The 24,584-nt window shown below is 49.2% G+C and overlaps 1 protein-coding gene across 1 annotated transcript; it reads right to left on the reverse strand.

Moving 5' to 3' along the window:
* Window positions 1-24,139, reverse strand: LOC131215505 (uncharacterized). The gene is made up of 6 exons (XM_058209895.1): window positions 24,029-24,139; window positions 12,419-14,498; window positions 2,663-5,571; window positions 2,191-2,586; window positions 231-458; window positions 1-132 (listed from the first exon to the last, which is right to left on the reverse strand). Exons 1-6 carry the CDS (start codon window positions 24,137-24,139, stop codon window positions 1-3), a joined length of 5,856 nt encoding a protein of 1,951 aa, XP_058065878.1.
* Window positions 24,140-24,584: the final 445 nt, after the last annotated feature.

Raw genomic sequence — 24,584 nt, forward strand, 5'->3', positions numbered from 1 at the left:
CTACGTGCGTGTCATCATGCCATTAATCATGATGTTGGCGAGCGCATTCCGACGCTTTCGCCAGGTGCCCATGCCCTGCGAGTGATACTGCAGCTGGGCGTACCACTGTTTGGTTTTCGTGCCGTCCTCAGCCTGCAAGCAAAGACGGGTGTGGCGAGGCCACGAAAGACCGGCATCAAAAATCTGGGAGCTTCAGGAAAAAATAACGACAGGACGCGCGGCCGACCTACCTTGAATATGAAGGACTCCTTCGAGAGAATCTCCTGCACCTCGAAATAGTCCTCCCAGTCGTGCTCGGAGCAGACGACGCACCGGTCGAGGAACAGAGGCTCGCGCAGCAGGGTGTAGCGGCCGCCCTTCTCGCGGACCAGCAACAGCGACGCCTCCCGGATGCCGGTGTGCCGCGGAAAGCTGAGCGTTTCCGTGAGGGCCCGGTCCGCCTTATAGCTGGCCGTTGGCTGCAAAACAGAACCAGGGGAAAAGAGGAGAGAAATGAGTGGGGAAGGAGCTGCGGCTGCTACTGATGGTGGACGAATTGGTCGCTCAGATTCCCGTGTTCTTTTGACTGGGTGATCCGAACCGGACCCGTGCTCGCCGTGCACCTGTACATTTCATCATGATTTGTGGCAGGCCCCAGGAGAGGCCTTCAAGGAGCAGTCGCCAACTGAGGGCCAAAGGGATGAAGTCAGCGAGAAGGCCAGGTGACCAAACATTGAGAATTTAAAGCCGGTTGCCGGTGGGGCACCAATTTCGTGTAGAGTCCGAGGCGGCAGCACATCTTCATTAGGCTGGCTTCGGGCTGACGGACTGATATATCGGCCGTCCGGGTCTTGAGAAGTTTACGTTGGGAGCGTAAGTCGTAGTTAGTGGTGGGTAGTTTGCAAAGGGTTTGTTGAAATGGACGGTGGGCCACCATGTGTTTGAATTTTAAAATACCGATTACTTGATTTTCAAAACTTTAAACTTCATTCTGGAAATTGTTAATACATAGTAAACATTTTGACAACTTTGATGACCACAAGATTCAAATTCAAATTGTTATTGACGAAATAGGATAAGAGACAATCGAAAATGTACTCATAAAATAAGTCGACCGAATGGACTACTGTCAAGTCAACCGTGGCAGACATTTCACCGAAATTGTTCAAATGAAGGCTCAAGCATCGAAACCTATTTAGACGTTTTCTTTTGATAGCCAAATGAAATTTAAATGTTTAAATGTCCCACTCTGGATCATAAAAGATTGGCTAAAAAGAAATCGATTATTTCCTCGGACGATGGCTGTAGTGATCGAAATCTCGTGAAGTATCGATCGTACAGTTTCAAATTTATGTTCGATTTAAAGCTGAAACTTCACACTTATAAAAATGCTTAAAATGCTTTATAAAGTATCGATCGAACAAGTTCAAGTTTATGCTCGTTCTAAAGCGGACCTTTTACGCCAAAAAGCATTCTAAAGCTGTTTTTGTGTTGTTTCATTCGTTTGTGATTTACAGAGTGTTAACAATGACAGTCAAGAAAGAGAAAATGTATAAATACGGCCCGGTCCGTTCTTCTAAGATTCAAAACAAAATGATAAAATGTTCATTTTAAAATTTTTCATTGAGAAAGGCAAAAATGCAAGCCATGTTGCTGAATTTGTGAATTATGGAGCAGATACTTTAACAGATGATCACGTGCAATTTTGGTTTCATCGACCCGGTTCAGTTATTTCTTATGTTAAAGATTGGACTTGAAAGGAATCGTTGATTATGAATTGCTTCCATCTGCCTTAACACTATACTCAGATCTCTACTGTCAACAGTTGGACTGTTTTAGGCCAGGGACTGACAATTGCCGAACAGAAGAGGTGTTTTGTTCCATCAGGACAGCTCAAGATCCTGATGGAACACGTCTACAGTCACTCGTCGAAAAGTCCGGGAGCTTAGTCTGGAAGTTTTAATGAATCCACCGTATAGTCCATACTTTGTAACTATTATCTCCTTTTTGGCACCTTGAAAAATTTTCTGAGTGATAGGAAATGGAGATCAAAAAATGATTGTGAAAATAGATTGGTCGAGTTTTTCGTCAACTAGGACCAAAAGGAGCATTACGAAGCTACGTTTAAAATGGCAATCGGACCATCGGAAACATAGTAAATAATGTTTTGAAATTCACGCAATAATTTATGAATTTCTTTTTGGCACGTACCTTGCCGTTCGTCACCAGCAGCGCATTGATGGAGGTCAGCTTGATCGTGCGGCTCTTCTTCCAGTTGCCGTCGTTCGGCTGCGTAAACAGGAGCCGACCCTCGATCGCAAACCGGACCTCCTCGTGGTTCCACTCCAGCACGTCGACCGCCATCTTGCGCAGCTTGATGTTGATCATGTCCAGCTCGCAGGACAACCGGCGGCCCGGACTGGACGAGGAAATCCGACGCCACAGCTTGGTCGGCACGTCCTTCGCCTCGCGGTTCATGTGGTTCAGGTGCAGCTCGATCTTTTCCTGCGATTGCTTCAGCAGCTCCTTACCCTCCAGATGGCCGGGCGTCACCTTGTAGAGACGGGCCAGCAACAGCGGGTACTTGGTGACCCGCTGCACCGGCACCTACAATGAAGAATGAGAATCCCAGTCAGAGACCAGTGCGCGAGAGAGTGCGCCCCAACCGGAAAGGCTAGCGAACCATCAGAAACGAGTTGAGATTCATCCGCCGCAGCACGGCATTCTCCATCTGCGAGACGCGCAGAAAGATCCGCAGCAGTTCCTTCTCCTTCTCCAGGTTGGCCAGCAGCAGACTGGCGGCCCCCTGGCGCACGCAGTAGCTCTCGAACGCGTGCAGCATCGGGGCGGCCTCGAGGAAGATCTTGCCGATGTTCACCGTCAGCAGGTCGTCGTCGCCCTGCTCGGTCGCGATGTCGAGCCCGTCCCGCATCCGCTCGGCCAGGAACTGGTTGTTCTCCAGCAGCTCCTCCACGTTCAGGAAGATGGCCGACAGCTGGTCCTGGTTGAGCAGCCCGGCCACCAGCATCGGCTGGTAGAACTCCTCCAGCACGATCTGCAGGTCGCGCCCGTACTTCTCCTCCGTCTCGACGATCTCGGTGATGATTTCCTTGCGCTCGGCCCGCTTCTTGCCACACTTGCGGCAGACCAGCGGCGCGTACATCACGCCCGACTCGGTCACCTGCGTTTCCACCGGCCCGTCGCAGTCCTCGCACAGGTGGATCGGCGCGATCTTGTTCAGCATCAGTGCCGAGCCAGACCCGGAACCCGCCAGCGGATGTTGCCACCGACTGCGTGACGTTTTGCTCGTCTCCGACCCAACGCCCGAATCGTTCCGCTCGATCTCGGCCGATGCTTTCGACCGCTGCCCACCACCAGTTAGGGCCATCGACGTGTCCTCACTCGAGTCGCTAATGCCCGAGATGTGACTGAGCCGACTGCTGATGTCCGATATTTGGCGCTGATGGTGCCGCAGATCGGTGATCGGTTCCGATTCTTCCTCCTCCAGTATGATGTCACTCGCGTTGCCAAACTGGAACCCACCGACACCACCACCACCACCACCGTACGATTCCTCCTGTGCGATGCCACGCTCCTTGGCATCGACCAGGTACGACAGGATGTCGTACTTGGAGGCACCCTCAAAGATGGAACGCCCCACGTTCCGCTGCTTCTCAAGATCCACATCGTCGATCGGTGGGGCCGTCAGGGGCAGCGGTGGCGGGATGTCCGTGATCTCCTCGTAGATCGGATCCCCGTTCAGTCGGATCGACTCGTAATGGTGTTCCTCATCGTCGTCGTTCGTGGTGTTGATCTCGATCTCCGACAGCGTCGCATCCACCAGCATCTGATAGAACTTGGTGCGTGACGTCGCAGTCTGGTCATCGTCCACCGTCAGGTCGCTGCTGCAGCTCTGATAGCAATCGCTCAGATCCGCCAGCTGCTCGAACTCCATCAGCTCGTAGGCGGCGGCCGACCCGTAGCTGTTTCCCGAACTGACGCTACTTCGCTTGCTGCCGTTCGGTAGTTCCTTAGCGGCGGCCAACTGCTTGGTGCGCTCCTCCTGGATCCTCAGCAGCGACTGCTCGATGAGCCGCGAAACGTCATCCTCGTCTTTGGTACCGCTCATGTCCAGCCCGTTACGGGATTCCTTCAGCCGCAGCAGCGAGTTCTCGATCAGCTTCGCGACCAGCTCGTACTCCAGACCCTCGGCCAGCTGGCTGAGCGTGGCGTCCTCCAGCAGCCGGGCGATGAAGCTGTTCCGGCATACCTTCGACTGCAAGCTACCGGATTGGTCGATGGCCGCCGGCTTCAGGGCTCTCCGCATTACGACGGGAGTCGTGACCTGACGCGTCGCATCCTGACCAGCGTGTTCGGGCGCATCCCAGCCCTTCTCTTTGGAATCGTTGCAATCGCTAGGAACTGGCGGACTGGCTGGGGGACTGGGGGTGCACGCAGAGTCCTTCCGCTCCACGACCACCGATTGTGGCGCAGGAGTGGCCTCAGGAGACGCCGGCCCGTCCCGCTGAGGATCGTAATCGAGATTGATCAACGTTCTGCCACCGTTCATTTGTGTCCCTTTGGCCGGAGCTGGAATGCTGAAAGGTTCGCCGATCGGGATGATCGAAGTGCCGATCGTCGATACGTCGCACCCCGTCCCATGGTAGCTAAGATTCCGCTCATTGTTGCTCGCTATCAGCTCGTCTTGCCCGTCCAGCGTGATGTCCGAGGGTAGTGTCAACTTTCCGGTTCCTCGGTTCTGGAGCGTGGAAGTCGGCGAGCTGACGCTGATGGTGATGGTGTTGGATGCGGTTTGTCGTATCTCGCCCGGGGAGGCCGTTCCGCCATCGTTGACGACTACCGACGATTGGTAGATCGTGGTGTCGCTGGCCCCGTCCACGTTAACCGTCGAGTAGCAATCGTCCCCGGTGATCAGGATGGATGTTTTCTTCTGATACTGATCCTCGTCCGGTTCGGGATCGTGCCGTATCTCGAGCCGGTGGACCGCCCCACTCGTGGACACACTGCCCGGGGACGCAGTCTGCCCCACCGGTAGCAGCGTGCGAGACGAGGACGATGTGGAGCTGCTCCGATCGCTGCTGGATCGCCGTACGCCCGCCGACGCGATCAGGTTAAAGCAAAAATCCTCGTAAACATCACATTCCCTGGCCAATCCGTTCTCCGGGTGAGTCCCGTTCGGAAGACTCGGGACGGCCACCAACGCCTGTGTCTTCCCCGGTGGTGGAGGTGGTGGTGGTACTTTTGGGCGGATCCGATTCCCCGCTGTGCCCGCTGCCACCAACAGTGAAGCCACCGAACCGATCGACGAATCGGACGACGTGGACGAGGAAGTCGTCGAGGAGGTCGTTTCCTCTTCGAACGCCGCCCGGGAGTAGGTTCGGGCCGGTCGCCGGTCTCGCAGGGCCATCGTGTCAATGAAGCCCTTGGCTGCAGACTCGCCTTCGGTTGAGTTCGCCTTCGTCGGTGATGCCCGGTCGCTGAAACTTCGACGGACTGGACCGTTGGAACTTCGCTGGAAAACCGCCGCCACGGCTCTCGGCTTCGGGTGGTCCGCCGGGATGGCCACCGGTGCTGGAAAGTGACAACAGAAAGGGAAACGAAATCAGCACCGATGACAGGGGAGCGCTCGATTCTTGGTATGGCCCTTTTTGGCCACGGACACGGTGGAAGTAAGAAATTGGAATGGATGCAGCAGGAACGAAGCGAAATTGCTGAAGCCAACAGAACTGGGCTGAACGAACCGGGCGAAAGTAATTAGACGCCATCGTGAGACTCTTGGGTCATGGGCGCTGAGGTAGCGCTTTCCGGGTCACCGGTTTCCAGCATCCCAGCTCGGGATTTAACTCGGAACTCTGGTGTGCTCGTTGGTGCGGCGCAACATATTTATTGCAACAGCTCCAACCTGCAGCTGCAGGATATTTTGATGGAAACCATCGTGCACCCTGGAACCCAGGACGTGCCCCTGGCGCGTGGTGTGTTAGCAGCGATGCCCACGGGGGTTTCACCGGCCAGCATCCGTTCCAATGGCTGTTTGTTTGGTGTAAAGTGCACTATTTGCCAATTTGTTGAATGTATAATGAACCTGACCAACAGCAACATCGTTTCGGAATTGCGATTGATTGGGAAGAAACTGGAGCTCGATAGGATGGATGTTCCAATTGCGATTTTGCTTGTTAAAATTACGAGGAGTTCGGTTAACATAATTGAAGCTGTTATCCGTTAATACTTGAAGTTCTTAAGTTGATAATTCTTCCTTATAAACAAATGTAACAATATATCACTGGCTGCGGGATCACTCGGATTAGCGAGTCGCCGTACCAGAAGAGGCCAATACTTGTCGGTGACTTTGTCCTGAACCGTGTGCAACACAGGTATGAGTGAGGAAGCATATTTTATTGCAACAGATTTTTCAATGAAATTTAAAGAACTTCGCCTCGCTAATGGTTGCATTATCCTTTTCTCGGCTATTATGTTGAATATGAATATGAATATGAATTCTTGAGCATTAATACTTACGAAGCACCAAAATAAGCTAATTTTCCTTCTGGTTGAAGTTTTTGTTCCTTATTTTTGGTGGGCAAACAAGGATTTGTTGGCTAGATGTTTACTATACACTGTCCGTTGTGGCTGTGGTTTCTTACAGTATCTAATTTTATTACAATACTATCAACTTGACCTTCTTTTCTATACCGTTTATTTTGTGGATCGCCTTGCAAATATCATAGAGCTACAGAATTTACTAGTTACTTTTACTACAAACATTCATGTAGAAGAAAATTATCGTCGGTTAGTTAAAGATCGTAAAGGAGAAGATCAATCAAAGAGAATCAAATGAAATAAATTTTTTTGCAACCCGCGAATTGTGCCGTCTTTAAACATGTTTTTAAACATCTGTAAGTCAGGCGTTTATCTAACACTCAAAATCCATGAAGGGCGAAACAGAAAGTAGATCTATAAATATTAGGTGTGCAAATTAATTCGTGCGGTTTTATTCGACATAATAATAATGGTTCGAATAATAACAATAATAATAATAATAATAATAAGAAGAAGAAGCAGAAGTGACCCACTGTGCTGCCAAACCGTTACTCATGTAACGGATTAAATACTAATCCGAAAGAGCAATATCAGGTGTATGCAGCGGAAGGATGAATAGTTCCGATCCGAAATTTTCGAGATAGGTTTTAACCGGTTTTGCGATGTGGGGTTGAGTTTTGTCATTTTGAAAATTCCGCTTACCATGTCTTTTATCCCATTCTCGTCGTTTTATGACCAAAGCATTGCTTCAAATCGTTTATTGTGGTCGATGGGATTGTCTTTCAATAATTTCATTAGGATTTAAAAACTCAAAGTACACCACACCTTCCATACCACATTCACAGCATAATTGTTCCAAAGTGAAAATTTCGCTTTGGTTGCGATGGACCTGATTCACCACGCTGTATTCGAGGTATTTTGGGCTTAGAATTCTTGTAATAACTCTTCTTTTCATCACCAGTGACGATTCGGTACAAGAATCCCTTTTTTCTGCCGTGCAAACAGAAATGAAAAAGTATTCCCCGCAAAAACGCTTTATCAGGAGCAAAACTTGACATGTTCAAATGCTTAGAAAAGGTGTTGTTTGACACTTTGACCAAAAAAACTATACTGCGTTAGATGCATAATGACAGTAGCTATCAAACTCATATTTTATAAAAAAAAAATTTGTTATATTTAGTGAGTAACGCCATCCATTGTTAAACAACACGAATTAATTTGCGGCCCAAATATATGAATTTCTCTGTATTTATTGCAAATGGGTTGTCAAGTAGTGTTGGCCACGTTAAGGATTTTTACCGCCCAGCCAATCAGGTTCACGTGTTGAGGCCAGCTGCCCATTGATTATGAGCTAAAACTATGCTTCAACAAGGTATAAAGTAATACTTTAAAAGTCACTTTGTACCCAATAAAACATATCCTTTTCCAGAACCTTAGTCGGGTGGTACGGATAAACTTGATTAGCTCACCTTTCCTCGATTCCTAGCAATGGTGTGGGCAGCAAGACCACACCGTTAACAATACTTTGTTCCATTCTACCGTAGCCGTTCCGAAGGATTCTGAGTTTCACCGAATGGTCCCATCCAAAATTCACCTAAACGCCAGGACGGAGCTACTTCACCCATAGGAGGGCAGCTTCGAACCGTACATCGAACCGCTGTTATTCCAGCCGTTCAAGGGTTTTGCTATTTTTGTCACCTCGGTTCACACGGTGTTAAAGTTTTTCTTCCGCCCAAAAACTTGATGGACCATTACCGATTGTAGTAGTAGCAACGCCGGAGCGCGAGGGCTCTCGGTACCACACTGAGCAAACAGTTCCGCAGTTCCGGGGCGGCGGGTTGAAGAACCGGAGGATCGTGTATCGTGAAGGAACAACGGAACGGAACAACAATCGTGTCGTGACACCGTCTTTACCGTGCTCGTTCCGAAGACAAACGTTTGTTTGTGGAATTTCTTATCGTTATCGCACCCACCTCGAAACCACTCTCGAAAGCTGCAAACGATCCAGACCCGTCTTCCGCTTCCCTGCCCGGGGATTACGGTGTGGGTCCTGTACCGTAGCGATTGGCAAACGCAACAACTCCTGCCCGAGGCAGAAAAGGAATCGTAATCAAAGTTCATATGTAAATATCGTGCTCCAGCTGCATTTCCGCTCGGTGCTCGAGCACCCTCTTCCGGCGCCCGGGTGAGTTACCGTATAAATCACGGCGCCTTCGATAGTTTTCACACCGTTCCGGGTTCCAGGATGTAGACACACGACCGACAATGTACACGACGACCCGCAGCGCGCCTTTCTCTCTCGGTTCGGTTTCGGTCCCAATCATGTTATTTTATTGCCCGCCTCAGTGATTTATGCGAATGTCTCAAAACACTGGCAATCGACAGGCGACGTTGGCCCTGGGCCCTGGATAACTCGCCCCCAGTGCGCCCTCCCCTGGATACGGATACGGAAGACAGTACACGGGCTTGGAGTTTAGGAGTCCTGAAGCTGGCAGCGAAAGCCTACCATAATTCCATTGGGTCTGATCACAAAGCCAAACCGTAAAAAGCGTATGGAGACACAAATAATTTCGACAAATTTTTCAAACCCAACCCTTCGGTCCGTTTCCCAAGAATCGTCCGAGAGTCGGAAAATTGTCCATTTTGGCTTTCGCCATCCACTCGAGGATTGCTCGACGGCTTCCAACTCCTCAAGGGAGCTCTCTCTGGTCCGACGCCTCAGTTCTGGAGGCGTCCGTGACCAGGCCAGGAATGGTAAAAAGGTCAACGATTTATCGTAACAAGGATCACTGGCTTATCGGTGTGTAGACTGTCAGTTATGCTGCCTGAGCTTCGGTGTCCCTATTCCGGGACTGCCGGAAGTGAAATCAGAAACGGTCGAAACGGTGTCGAGGCCACGTTTGGAATAAGGGTTCTGCGTTGGTTGCTTCTATACTTAGTTAGTGTTTTGAATACTTTAAAATCAGTTTACAACTAATTAAGGATCCACCCGAAACATTCCCGATCGTTTTACAAAACCGAACCAAAAGCAGCCCATTTACATTGAGCCAGCAGCAGCAGTGTTGTGGCCCTCAAAGCGAGATGTCCTGGGTGCAGTTCGGACGTCGGTGCAGTCGGTCGGATTGAGAGCCTACGCCGGACGGCCGGGAACCAACCGTGTGTATCGATCTGGCACGAAACCACCGCAGCGATTAATCGCACCAGCTGCGGGAGTAGTTCCCGGTGAGGTTCGGCACACGATAACCCACTGCCCAGAGGCCTTGGCTTCTAAACTTCACCCGCGGGTCGTGTAGCGCAGAGCCTCGCGTTATCACCAGCACCCGCCGGCTCTGGCTATTCCCGTCCGACGTCCACGCGTCGACGCAGGATTAGCATAAACTCTAATGCCCTATAATTAGCGGCCATCAAGTTCAGCGAACTATAACATCAATCCTAGCGCGCGCGTGTGGTGGTGTGCGGTTTTTGGTCCGGCAACCTGCAAAGCGTGGCGCTCCGGTGCGCTCCGTCGATGGCGCGGCTCCAAGAGTCACCTGAAGTCCCTGGCCCTGGGCAGTGTCCACGATCGTTGCACAAACAATGGTCGGGCAAACATGTTGAAAAATGGGCAACATATTGGGCATTATTTAATGTCGAATCAATTTCGGCAGGCCTGCCGGTTGGCAACCGCTCCGCAACTCGCGAATCGCGTTTCCCCGATGTACGCATTAATGAATTTGTGATTGTTTTAGGCAGAAACGCACGGCCAGGCCAGGCAACAACGCAATGCCGGCCGACCGTACGGTAGGCCAGGACATTTGGGATAAAGCCAATCTCCAGAAGTGAGGCTTTCGGAAATGCGGCCCCAGGTTCCTGGTACGTCCCATGGACTCCACGCGAGAGGCATATGAAGTAATGAATCATTTTAATTAGCACCTGGCTACAGTGGCTGTAGTTGCATTTCGCAAAACAGACCCCACAGCCAAAAGGCTGTTCCGCGCAGCCTATGGAATCTTTATGGGGCGCTATTATTTTGATTAGCTTCCATCACTCAATCTCGGTTGGGCTGGAGGCGACATGATAAAATTAATTGTTGTCCGTTGCAGACCACTCGCCCAATCGGACGGGTGGACGAGCTGTTGGAGATATCAGAAAGAGTCGACGGGTCATGTGTGCTGGAACAGTGCACTATTTAGAACTGGATTCAAACGCTGCAATTCGACATTCAGCAGCACAGAAATGGACACCAATTGTGAATCATTCAGACGGTTATTAGAACACAGCAGAGTATGTGGTGAGATGGTACTTCTAATTAAGCTCCGTTCTGGTGGTGAATGCTGAAAAAGGAGCTAAGCTTTGGGACAAAACTGTATTCAGTTGGTAAACTGTTTGGAAATTGTTTTGAAAATAGAGTTAAAGTGCCAATAGAATTGGAAGAAACGTTTGCGCAAATCAACTAAAAAACTGTGGGGTGTCCCCAGGAAATAATAGTTCGACTGCAAATGATGTTCTAAAATGCTGTCGCGATTGGTTGACTGTGTAGATCGTCAACCACGATGCATTGCTATGTGAAAGTATAATTCTTCATCTTAGCGAAAGTAATAGTCGCTAGCGAAAGCTAAATGATAATCCAAAACATCACACACAACAACATCTTTACATACTTTAATAAAATAAATTTAAAAAATTCAAAATAAATGTTTGCTCACTTTGAATGTACACGATCTTGTAAAGACATGTGGACATTCAAGAAAACAAGCTACGGGGGCTGTTTAAAAATGTTTGCGACATTTGCATTTCCACGAGCTACGTATATCCGATTTTCGCTTCATAGCTTCATCATATGCTATAGTCAACATTTCAAATGCGTCCGCGCTCGTAACTTTATTTTTTCACAAAACATTCGAGAAAGATTCTGCGCCATTTTTTTTCGGAGTAGAGAAAAATCGACGTTGGGCCAAGACACGCGCACAGTCAAACAGCTGTCAAAAATTAAGTGATTACTCAAAATGGACGAACTTTCCACCATAAGTCACTGAAATGTTTAGCAACCTAACGCCATTAAAAAATCGAAATCGGATTTACGTAACCCGCAGAAATGCAAATGTCGCAAAAAATTTTGAACAGCCTTCGTACTACCATGGATTTCTTTATTATGAAGAAAGTAAGGATTTGTTAGCCAAATGAGTAACATTTATGGTACATGTTATTTCCAAAATGCTGTATGAGACGTTGCAATTCGACAGGACGCCCCTGAAGCCCATTAAGTCAAGAAGGATCAGGTGGCAGAAAGTGACGCATTCAACATTCGTCTCTGTTTGCAATTAAAAAACAAACGATGAAGGATATCGTGTAAGAAATCAGCCTGGTCTTGGAAAACCCACATAGGAAAGTGAGTCGATAGGCGAGAACGACACGAACATGACTCGAAATATGGTTGCATTTAAAACATTACTAAATAACTGGATAAATGAAATAACATAAATAAATAAACTGAAGGAGTTAGATTGTAATAACGAACGTTGAAGTGAAAGGGTCTTTTAAAGGGTGCTGGTGCAACATCAGCTCAAGGAGAAATTTTAAAGGCTTAGCTCGAATCAGCTGACATTAAAACTCCTATTTCGGCCTAACACAAATTCTGCGTTTCCTGGTCTTTTTCCGTTTCCTGGTCTTCAAATTTAAGTTTCCTGGCCTTAAAATTAACACAACATTGCAACATAGCAATTTTGGCAATCATTTAAATACCCAAAGCTATATACAATTTCATCCTATAGAGTAATGCTCGCAGCTTACCGCAAAGGACCCCAGGGCCACTACCAACACAAGACGAAGAATTGAAAAAGAATTTTCCAGAACGTGGAATAAGGATTCGTAAGCATAGCATTCGTTGCATCGCTGTACTTACCATCATTGTCACCGCCATTTGCCTTCACCACACCGGTCACTCGGGCCGTAGGAATACTCCCTTTGCCTTCGCTCGCCCATCCGTTCGCGGTCCGTTCCGGGTGTCGTTCCGTCGCCTGCCCGGTTCCCGGATCTGCCGGTTCCACAGCGGCCCCACCGTTCAACGTCCCGTTCCCGTTCACCGTGACCACCTCGGTGAAGAGCATCTGCGCAAACAGCTTATCGTCGTCGTCGATGATTTCATTCTCCACCAGAAAGTGGACCTTCTTCCGCCCACCGGAACTGGTGGTCGTCGAACCGACCTCTGACGACGCCACGGCTGTCGCTGGCTCTTCGGCCTCCGTGGACGGGGTGGGAAGATAGAACTGAGAGCCACGGTGCGAGTGGCGCTTGTCGGCGCCCGCTTTCGGCAAGTTCCGTGCACTGACCGTTCCCGTCTTGGAGCCGAAGGATCCGCCATCGTCGGCCGCCGTGGTTAGCTTCGCCAGACGCTGCACCAGCGTGTGGTTCAACCGGATCGTATCGTATCCGGGCAGCCCGGCGGAGGGCTCGCCCGGAGAGCGGGGGGCCGCCGGCACCGAGGACGGAGAACGTTTGAGGATCGATTTGATTGCACTTGATTGCGACCCCGGATCTGGGCCGGCGGTCGAGATCTGCGCCGGAAGCGAACGGCTGTCGTCGTCTTTGGTTACCGCCGTCCCAGACCCGCCCATCACCATGCCGATCTCCGACACCGACTGCTGCTGCTGCTGTTTTTTGGTGCGCGGTGGCCGCTCCGGCATCCCGTTCGATGTCAGGTCCAGGTCCAGCGCCGCCCCATCGTCCGGAGCGATCTCGACCGGATCGTACACGTACTCGTCCACATCGTCGTAGACGGGCGCTGGCCGCGAGTCGTCGAACAGCTTGATTCTTTGGCCATTGATCGCCGCGATGTTGTTGGCCGCCGGATTGTACCGGTTGGCGTACAGGGTGTCAAGGATGTTCTCGTACTTGGCCGCCCGAAGATCGAACTCGGTGTCGGTGACGAACTCGTCCGAGGGCGAGTTGGGTGAGAATTCGTTCAGGAGTGCGACGCAGCCGCCGCCGCCAGCAGTGCCACTCAGCGAGATCAGATCGTACGGGTTGACGTCACAGCGCAGGATCGACTTCCGGTTCGTCGAGGAAACGGTACTCGAAGGGGCGGACACCACCGTTGACGACAGATCGTTCGGTCGCATCAACCCATCGTCACGTTCCGACTCAACCCAACAGTCTTGGAACGTGGACAGCTTGGCCGGGGGTGACCTCACGCTGCCCTTGCTGGGCGAGGGCGATCGCGCCGATCCTCGTTTGCTGAGGCCTCGCGACGGACTCGTGCTCTTCGTGCGGCCTCGCAGCTTCTCCTTGATGGTCGCTTTCACCGACTTTGAAGGACCCCCGTCCGGGGGCTGCGTCAGCCGCGAACGGCGCATAAAATCGTACGGATCCGGGTTGCCATTGCCAAGGATCGACGGGCGCGCCTTTTTGCCGTAGGTCGAGGCCAACTTCACGGTGCCGGCACTGGAGCGCTGGGGCGGTGGGGCCAGATAGGTGGCACCGGACGCCAGCCGGACCGTGCCGCCGATGGGTGCGAGTGGCAGCCGGGAGCCCTTACACTTCTTGCAGACCGTCGCCTTCTTGACATCGCGCTTCGTCCCGCTCAGATACTCCGGGCAGCAGCAGATCAGCACGGCCATGGCCTCGGGCGGCGGACAGTAGATCGCCGGCAGGTGCGACAGGTGCGTTAGGGGGTGCGGATGGTGCGACATCGGGGCCAGTGGGGGCGGCATACCGCGCACCGTCCCATACACCCAGGTTTCCGCGTACTTCATCTTGTGCGCATTGGGCGAGACTAGGCTGGTTGGGTTCCCGTTGAAGTCCAGTGACTCGTACCCGTGGTGAGGCGCCGAACCACGGCCAGCGGGTACGAGGGCGGTGGACGCCGTGACGCTTGAGGTGCCGCTCACGAAACTACCCGGTTTGTCTTCATTGGCTGAGCTCGGTTTGCTGAGCTTTAGACGCTGGCCCCATGTTTTCTTAGCCTTGTCGGAGGACTTCGCAATCTGTGGAGAGAACAAAAGCGAGGTCAGGATCCGAAATATTACTACATCAGTACAAAGTATTAGTGAATCATGCTTAAAAATATCAATTAAAGTTGGCTATTTTGAATTGTTACATAATTGTTAAAGGAATGGTAGAGGATTTGCAAAGTATTCTTTTTACAATAATGAATCAAATAATAATAATGAATTAAGATTATGGTTAATGCTTTATTGGGTTCTATGCATCAAATATTAAGGCATCTTTGTTTTTGTTGCCCATTAATTTCATTTCCGTAATTTAAATCTTGCGTGTACTTGAATGAAATTTGAAAAGCCATAGAATTTATCCCCAAACGTTTTAAAACTCTGTAGCACACTCGTCGAATAAGAAGTTTTTTTCATTTCATTATTTTAACTAACGAAACTAACTGGTCACTTGTTAACAAGTCTAGAAACTGGTCTAATTTGTCTGACAATACAATGTACAGGTTACATTACATTACATTAACAATGTAAACAAGAATACAGTGACATACAACAAAGTTCATTTTAGCACAACAAAAGTTTTATTAATTTGCAAAGTTGAATAATTTATCAATCAAAATTCTTTCGACAACAATAATGAAATTCGATCAGGCAACATTGTCAACAGCATGGTTTATGTCAAGTGGTCCTTTTCTAATGCCTTAGGTATATTTTTGTTCAGAATTAATCCTATTTCTTAAGTCTTAATATCGAACTGCACGAGTATTTGCGTCTTGTGGATTTGCTGCATTATACCGTTATAGGGTGACTTCTTGACCAATGACACGTTTTGCTTCATGAATAATTCTTTCTTTGATGAAATTTTAGCAAACTTTCGAACCCACACGTTCCAGAAAGACATAGTGACCATACTAGCTTTGTAATTAAATTTTAATTTGTTGTTGATTTTTTCTTTTTTCAAAATAAGGGATAAAATACCACCCTTTATTTCAAATTGGCTCCCTTAAGCCCAGATGATTTTTGAAACTTGGGTCACAGTCGCCAGAAGCATGTACGCTAATTCCGATTACATCCACAGAAGGGACTTCATTACCTTCTGCTTGAAGTCTCGTGTTGAATTTTTTGGTGGATGGAAGAAGATTTAGATGCGAATGTGAATTAATGAATGAATGAAAAAATTAGGCGAGCAAGTCGAAAACTTTAAGCTTAAAACTTCATACAAACTGGGATTCCTCATTGTTCAAATTTATTTATGGCTTCAAACAAGATTAAATTAAAATGCCATTTAATCGGTAACTTTACATTTACAACCTTCGACATCTTAAAAGAGCTATTCCAGAAGAAGATTTTCCTCTTTTCAGATATTATTGAAATGTTCAGATGATAAGCTTCGTTCGCTAGCCACTGAATTCAAAATTACGAAAATCTTATTCTGTGTAGAAAATGAATTCTCAATGAATGGCAGATAAATCAATCTACTTAGATTATAGGCGCAGAATATTTGCAACGCTGCTGCATCTACACAAATCCTTCGAAGATCAACTTTTACGGTCTTGGAAAGCAACCCTTGAACCAATTTTAAGATCGTCGCTGGCATGCCAGCCGTTGTGTCGACGTTTTGCGCGCGTATGAAACGTATGCTGCCGGAATATTTCGTTTCGCAAATTCGAATAACAATCGATATTTGCAACCGGCACACGATTGGCGGCGGATATCCTCTAACGCGATCAAGCCCCAAATATGCTGTGCGCTGATGTGCAAATTTCTCAATTTTCGCATCTCCCGAGCGAAAGCCAATTTTTCTTCGGCTGCAGCTCTCCTTTCACACAGCCCAGGTCACCACAGGAGTTCCTGTTCCGGCGCGTCCGACGTGACCGGGAAAGCGAAGGCCAACTCCTTCCCGACGGGCTCACCAAACAAATCAGTTCGCGAAGAGCGCACCGAGCGCCATTCAATTTGCTTGTGTTACGCTTTATTCTTTCACCACCAACCGGCAGCACCGGCAGCATCAGGGCCAAATCCGGTTCCGGTCACGTCCGAGGCTTTTCACGCGCGAAAATCCCTTCGAATTCGAAGCGCTTTCGGTCTTAGAGGGGGCACGCCTTGCCGACGGAGAAACTTTTCAGGAATCAGGAGGCCGGTCAGATTGGGTGGCCATGTACACGGCCTCTCCTTGCTGCTCCTGGTCTGCGTGATAATTCCCGCTTCGGCAGCATAACTTCGTGAAACCCACAGTGCAACCCCACGATGCTGATGCTGGCAGGTCCCGCCCGAGTCGAACCCGAGTCCACCGCCCACCGTCCGGCGATCTGGTGATTTTTAGTTGCGCTTCGCCAACGCCAGCGCCCCCGAAGGAGCTTGAGATTGGTTTCTTCTCGACCGGCGATACCCAAATAAGGCACGTACACCGAGAGCTCATCGACGCGCCCGGAGGTGTTTGCGGTCAGTTTTCTTATTTCCTTATTCTTGTTTTCGCCACAAACAGCGATCTGATCCGGAGGAGACGAACTTATGGTCCGGATCCGTCTCTGTACTGCGGCTGGTCGTTGGCCACTGGTGCCGACCACGGATCGTTGCGTATGCCACGCATTGAACTTTATGAACTGAATCGAATCGTAAACTGTCGGTCGTTCGATCGGAACCGGAGCGCAGACCGAAGTACTCACCCGCGGTGGGTCCTACTTCCGGCCACGGGGCGTCAGCAGACCGGCTCTCGGAATGCAATTTGCGTAAGTTACTAAAATTATGCTCCAGCACCAGCGTGCGATGGGCCGGGTGCCGGGCGAATCAAAATTTGCCGGCGCCCGAGGTAAACATAAAACGGTATCGATTTCATGCTCCATTCTGTGCGCCAGGCTCGATACTTGTGCTCCCACCAGTGCTGGTCGCGAGGTGTCCTGGGTGAGGTGACTTTGTCATTTCCCGGCTACGCATCGCCGAGCATTTTCAATTTTCTCGCCCACTCGTCGAGTTCGATTCCCGATTTTCCTTCTTTGCCCTGGATCGCACGGTGATAATCTTGGCTAAGGTTTTATGATCGTATTTGCACATGATTTTATAGCACCACAAACACGGTGGCCACGTCAATGGATTTCCCGGCAGTGGTTGTTTTTTTCCCGAAGGAGCTATCCGACTGGCGGCAGTCGGGCATGATATGTGCCGGTGTCGGAACGTTTATTACATTTGAGGTCAGCCGCAAGAGCATGAAATATGGGTTGTCTTTTCATCACCCTTAGGCGTTACGGGCTTTGTTGGAAGCCGAACGTTGAGGAACTGCCAGTCACATTTGGGTCTGACCGCCGTTCGAGTGAGATCATCGGGGCAAACTATTTTTAATATACAATACCCTGGGAAGCCACAAACATCAAAATCATCCATCGAACTCCAGCGCAGCACAAAAGCACCCCGGAGGAAACCCACTTAGTTCCGCTTATTTGCACCGGAAGCACCCGGCATAAGTTCCGGCCGGTTTCCCACAGTTAACCTTTCCACCGGCGTTCGACTTTTCTCTCACCCCACTAAGATGGTGGCCTCAGAGTGAGCTAGAGAGAGAGAGAGAGGGAGCGAAAATGGGTTCAGCTCGATAAACGGTCCAATTTCGTCTCAGTACCCGCCACATATCGGACCGACCCCCAAGGTCCGAATGCCGGTGATCCCATTTCCATATGGATTGGTCCAATTTCAACTCACAGAGACAGACACGCAGGACTTATGTTATGGCGCACGGCGACTCAATCTACCGCAGCGAAGCGAATAACTTGCGGCACCGGGCAGCCTCCGGCGAGCCGAGAGTTCGGGATAAGGTTCGTGAAAGAAAGCGTCTGCTCCGACCTCAGGCAGTTCAGTCAGCCATGTCCATCGGGGTTCACGAAAAATGTATATCGATTGCCATTTCGCTCTCGTTTGAATCCGAAACCGCGGCACCTAGCGTCGGTTTCTAACAGGACCATTAACTCCAATTACCCACCACATATCAGACGTCTGCCGTCGGCGCGGACCATCAACTTTGGGTTCAATTAAAAATTCATCGAGCGATGGTGTTGTTTTTCGGAAAACGGATGCCATGCGCCAAAGTTTGTCAGTAACAGACCCACGCTTATGCCCTCACACTCAACAAGCGGAACCAGCTCGTAAACACTTTTCGAACCAAATTACTAAGATGCCACGTACGGGGAGTTTCGGCGCCATGCTTTCGGCACTTTACGCCACCCGCAACTGCCTGGAGGAGTTTTGTTGTTATGGAGATCATACGTTTTGCTCGTTTTATGCTCACCTCGAACTTCTTGTTTGCCGCCTCGTTTGGAAATTTTTCCAGCATGGATCATCTATGCAAATGGATCCTACACGGCTCGGTGCATCGCGCTCCCGACGACGTGCAGGTTTGAGTGATCCCGCGAGGAAGCTATCATACGAACGGCTATCAAACTATGAATAACGAGACAGCGGGCAAGCAAACAGGATAAGAGCGAACGGATGCTTGCTCCACGCGCCCGACGCAAGGATAACGAGCGCGACAAGACCGAACCCGGGCCAAGGTGAGCGCCAACCAACGGTGCAGATGTTTGCGGTTTGCCGATGATTTTCGAGCGGCTGAAGTGTGTTGAAAAGTTTTCTCGACAGGAAAAAAAGTTAACCAAATTAAAATAGACAACACCGAGCATAAGCATAAATGACGGGACGAGCGCCATGCAGCTCTCGAAATTCATTAAATGTAAATTTTAGCTACGGTGGTGTCATTGCATTTTTGCTAAACTCATTACTCATGCGCCATTGGGCTTCTTCCAAAGATACTCGCTAGATGGGTAGACATCAACGAAGACGAACGAAAAGTTTTCGCCGACTCCACTCCGGCATCGGCGGGACATTTTGGAGCGCGTGTTGACAAAACGATGATCATGCTGTTTTATACATATGAAGCAGCAACATTAGGCAAACTGGGGTGCATGTGCCGAAGGATTAGTTCGACTAACACACCACCTGGGACCGGGAAGGTTTCTTGTATTAATTAAAAGAAGATTAATTAAAATGAAAACAACATGAAAGTGAGATAAGTTTGAAAACATTGTTTGCTGTTTTGATGACGATCTCTACACAAAGGGCCGGCAAAGGTAAAGCCGCTGATCCTCGTATCAAAATTATGGCCAGATCCTTTTATTCAATCAACAATTTTATGCTCACACTCAAACAACGTGGAAGACGAATCAATTGTCGAACGGTTCGAGCGTTTCGGGGAAACAGAAAGCCGCCTGTAAGTGTCGACTGCGAAACTGTAAAATTTCGATTGGTTTCATATCGCCAGCACTTTTCGTGTGCCGTAAATTGAAGTTTACGATAAACGCATTAACCTTTCCGTTGGCTCCCGTCCGCGAGCGCTTAGAGAATTACATAACAATGGCGAAACCGAAACCTATCGGCGCCATTTCCATCGATTACGATTCGCGGGAGACAGACTTATGCTACGTCGAAGTATGGCAGCCTTAAGCAAAAAAATGCCGCTGGACATAAAACACACAAGATGATGACACTTCCCTTAGCCCGGTGGTGGTAGTGATGCTTCCCGGAAAAGGTTTGTCCATCGGACGGGAAGTCGAAGCGGGCGCTAAACACCGTTGCCGGTAGGAAAAAGATACGCCACGGCAATAAAACGAGATCACGGGTCAGTCGTAAATGCGTATGCGGGTTATCAAATCCCAACCGAATGCGTAATGCGTTCCCCGAAAATCTTCCGGGTCACCTTCCGGGCGGATTTGAATATTGCCGAATCGGATCGCCTAATTCGCCACGCACCGCTCGCCTTTCCGTAGTTTTCAAAATTATGTACGAAATTGGCTTTCGCTTCTCATCATCTTCCCCAGCTCGATCGAGTGTCCCGACCGATGTTCCGAACGCCCAAACTTGGAGCCGCAGACTGCGAATTAGCATAAAAGTTATCACCTCTACCTCCAACGCGGTCCAGCCAATCGATGGCAGATCTATGTTTTGGACCATGTTTGGGTTCAGCCCGTGCTTCCGGTTATGCTATCTTTCACCCGTGGCTGTGTCTTTAAGATGCGCATATTTTTGGCGACGTCCCTCGATTGGCCGACTATTATCAAACCTTTTAACCGTTGCCTTTTTTGTGATATGATATTACGAAACGGTTTGTGTTGATAATTTGGCGATGTTTTTTGGGTGACATTTCCGTAACGAACCACATGGGACCTCCAGTTACGCAATCGAACCCGGCCAGGGTTCAAAGGAATGGCAAACTGTAGTTCGGGAGTAGCAAAGCCAGCGAAGTCAAGAGGCAAAAAACTCATCTGGCCAATTCTACCCAAAAAAGCGAAAGAAGGTCTCTTGGTGTGGCTAATCCATGGTGCCGACGGCTATGCGGACTTTCTACTATGCATGTCGTCAATCATAAATCCCAATTTCGTACGGCTGACTGGGAAGACGAAACGCGTCACGGCCGTGCCGTGACGACGGTCCTATCGGACCGTGTCACGACGGTGACCGTTGAAGAAGTCACGTTTGGGGCCACGCAAGGCGCAGAAGATGGCCACGTCACTACGCTTCACTTTATCAATTAGCCGCATCAATTAGGGAGTCCATTTCACTTTTCCGCTAATTATTGGCCGCCGTTCCATTAGCAAGCCGCCGTGCCGAGGACTGTACGGATGGTGAAGTTGCCGTTCAATCCAGCGGTGATAGAGTCCCGCCGGCTCGGCCGACTACTACCAATCTTTAATTGACGGGTACCAGAACGATCGAAACGAATCGCATTCGATCGTACTACACACCTCCAGGGGATGGCATCCGGATTCGGCACGCTTTTGCGCTGGAAATGGCGCTGTGTGCTGGAAATGGCTCCCCAAAAGAGATGGTCTAGGGTTGAATCTGATGACGCGTTGCGAAGATGGGTCCCTCTCCGAGTGCGATCCGATCTGGAGATGCTTTTCCTTTCGATACCCTCGACGGAACCATCGATATCTGTTCGTTAAAGTGGAAGCCACTCGCAATTAACGTGTGAGGGTGCGTATATGTGTGACAGGCTATGGCAAAACTACATTTAAAAACGCCATGTTGCGGGGGGCTGACTTCTGGCTGGAAATTTGGAGATAACAATGGCCCTGAGGCTTGCAGTGCATTATGCCAACGAAAATACAGATTTTATTGATTTTTTATATTTTTCGTTTGTTTTTATCTTTAGCCATTTAAATTATACGCTCTCAACAGTTCTACAACCTTTACAATTAATTTGTTTGATTTTACTTATTCATACTCTAGGTTTTTACTATTGTGTTTGTATTTTTACCTTAAAATTTGATCAAATTATATATTTATAAATTTCGCTTCGAATAGCCAGTAATTTAATTGCTTTTCGCATCAAAACTTCGTCATTTGTAACTTTTTTCAAATTGAATTCGGCACATTGCAGCATCCCCGTCATACGGCTAGATGGCGAGCAAAATTGGGAGCAACTTTATCCAAAGCTTCTCCAAGAAGAAGGACGACCATATTTCTCCAAACAATATCCAAACCCCACACCGCACAGGCGAGATGCCTGGCTGGGGTCCTCCGATAGCACGAACGGAACTTATCTTTGACGATAAGGTGGCAGCTGCGATCGGAATCGGAATCCTCTAGGGGAAGGCCCGGCCCCGGAAGGACGTGTGCAGTGTGTCGGATTTATCAGGACTCTTTTTACCGGTTGCCCCAAAAACTTTATCCCATCCCAGCCGGCCGGCGAAGTTATTAACTTCCGGTCCGACTCGATGAATGTCACATCGAACTGGTCCACCCGACACACAACCAAAAAAAAAAAAAGAACGCTGAATTCTGGCACACCAGAACCGAGAGCCCCATATGAGTCGGATTGTGCGAAAGGACAAGTTTTCTTTCCGGATTTCACCACGGCCCCCGAGTGTCCTTCTCGATCGGAAAGGGGACTCCGGGAAAGCGAAACAATTGCTCGACCATTGTGGACCAACCTCGGTACGTGTCCGCTAGAAACCGGCTCGTTTCCGGCTGTCGGAACGGAACTCTCCAAGCGTGGCCGAATGCAGCGATAAGGAGGTCGTGCCGTTTTGGTGCCATCGGCTTGCGATTCCCACGTGGTTTACGCGCGGGAAAAAATTAACGAAGGAAAAGTTCCGTCCGTTCCAGAATCGAGTCCGGCGCTCCGGGCAGCGCGGTAGAACCGGAAGGAGAATATAAGCTCCGGATGGTGGCGGTCTCGTCGGTAGCACCGGCTAAAGCTGTCCACGTTGGCAAAATGGGAAATCTATATGCAGTGCCGTATCGGGGGATTTTATCGTTTCCGCGGTCGCCGGAGACCTGAATTGCTACCGACGAAACGCCTGCTCTATCGAACCAAGGGTCCGTAGGCCCACCGAAACCCTTCCATGGGGCCATGCAACGTACAGAGTGTTGACATTCCTGGCATGAAATAGGAGAAGGAATGTGAAAGGACAAAAAACAAACCTCTGATTCGTACGATTAATGCCGGGCATTGGTGGCCATGCGAAAAACGGGCCTTCCCATCGATAAATCAAGCGGCGAACAAACGGGAAACCAAAACGGACGTCATCACGTGCCCTTGACCTTTGGATTAGCCAAAACGGGGGTTTGAATAAGAAAAAGGTTTCCCGTTCCCTTTATCCACCAAGAAAAGATAGAATTGATTCTGAAAAAAGGCGAAGCCGAATTTCCATAAGATGCACCCCGTGTTTCAGGAGTCCCGAATAAGCTTCCCCCGCCGGGTGTGTTGGCATTCGGAACTCGTCCGGAAATTGGTCACTTTTCAGCTTGCCAGCCAGTAACCGTTTCCACTTTCTTGCCGACGATTTCCCGGAGCTTCGGTGCATCCAAATTCGTCGCGTAACCAGCAAGAAGAAACATATGGCCGTTTCCGAACCGGGCAACACTGCCCGGTGTGGATGTGGTGAAGAAGGTGATAAGGGCCGATGTAGCAGAAAACCCCCAAAGAGAACCCCAAACACGGAGAACGTGACGAAATGCACGAAGCACCCGAATCAGAATGGGCGATGATGGCGGGGCCGTGGAAAACAAATTTACCCGAGTTTTCGCAACCGAATACCGGAACGGAAAAGAAATCATAAAAATCCAATTAACATATTTTCTGACCCGTCGTCCCAGGGAAAGCCGTCAGCCAGAACAGCAGAACCAATTTGTCCAAACCATCAAAATGGATGTTGGAAGGATGTGAATCGTGAACGCCCAGAAGATGAACATTTATTTTTGAATTAGCCAAAACTTCTAGCCAATGCAATGTGCCAAGAGGAACCAGTTGTCCACTAAGATTGGAGTATTTGTAGGCTCTACCGAATATATTGTTTCGTTGGGTTTTAAAGTATTACTTTTGTACGTTTAATAATTCTAGACTTTGTGGCCAACTTTAAATAAATATAATATACAAATAAAAGATTTCCTCTTTTTAATCTTATACCATTAACCTATGAAACATAAAATGAAAGCAACTGGTTAACTAACGGACGTGACACGTCTTCTTTGAGTTGGTTGGTTTTTGTATATGCTATTGCTAAGCTTAATTGTACGCGACTTACCCGATGGTGGTTTGCGTTCGCCGGTGGATAGAAGTTGATTGGATCTACATTAAGGGTTGCCGGCTGTTCAGAAGGGTAGCGCCTCATTGGAAGATGGCTAACTTTCGCCATCTGAAGGAATCATTCTGCGAAGAAAAAAAGATAGAAACGCATAAATGACTCAGTAAAGTCCTTAAAAATGTTTATGGATGTTTACTGATGAACCTGACGAATCGAAGAATTGTTTTAGGATGCTGTCGCTGTCGCTACAAAGAGCACGCGCCACTGCGCCAAATCATGATTGTTCGGCTCTAAAGGAGCTGAGCTATGCCGCAGTTCGTAAATTATTTTTGATCCGTTCCCTGGCAGGTTGCCGATGACGAGCAGGCGCACCTCAGTTCGACCGTTCGATTATACGTAAACCAACACCGTCGGAACGAGGTCCTTAACATCATCATCTGTGACGGACCGCTTGAAGTCTGTTATCTGTTCTCGCAAAATATCCCTCCACAAACGCCCGGTCCTTGACTGCCTGTTGCCATTTTCATGTGGCATCCTTTTGTGAGTCATTTCCACT

The sequence above is a fragment of the Anopheles bellator genome, chromosome 1, assembly GCF_943735745.2.
Source record: "Anopheles bellator chromosome 1, idAnoBellAS_SP24_06.2, whole genome shotgun sequence".
NCBI classification, from domain to species: domain Eukaryota; kingdom Metazoa; phylum Arthropoda; class Insecta; order Diptera; family Culicidae; genus Anopheles; species Anopheles bellator.

Coding starts and splice junctions, on each gene's coding strand:
- LOC131215505 (XM_058209895.1), bottom strand. CDS start 24,139: ATGGCGAAAGTTAGCCATCTTCCAATGAGGCGCTACCCTTCTGAACAG. Junction 5,572..12,418: donor AAATGGCGGTGACAATGATG/GTAAGTACAGCG, acceptor GTCACTTTCCAG/CACCGGTGGCCATCCCGGCG. Junction 2,587..2,662: donor ATCTCAACTCGTTTCTGATG/GTTCGCTAGCCT, acceptor TCTTCATTGTAG/GTGCCGGTGCAGCGGGTCAC.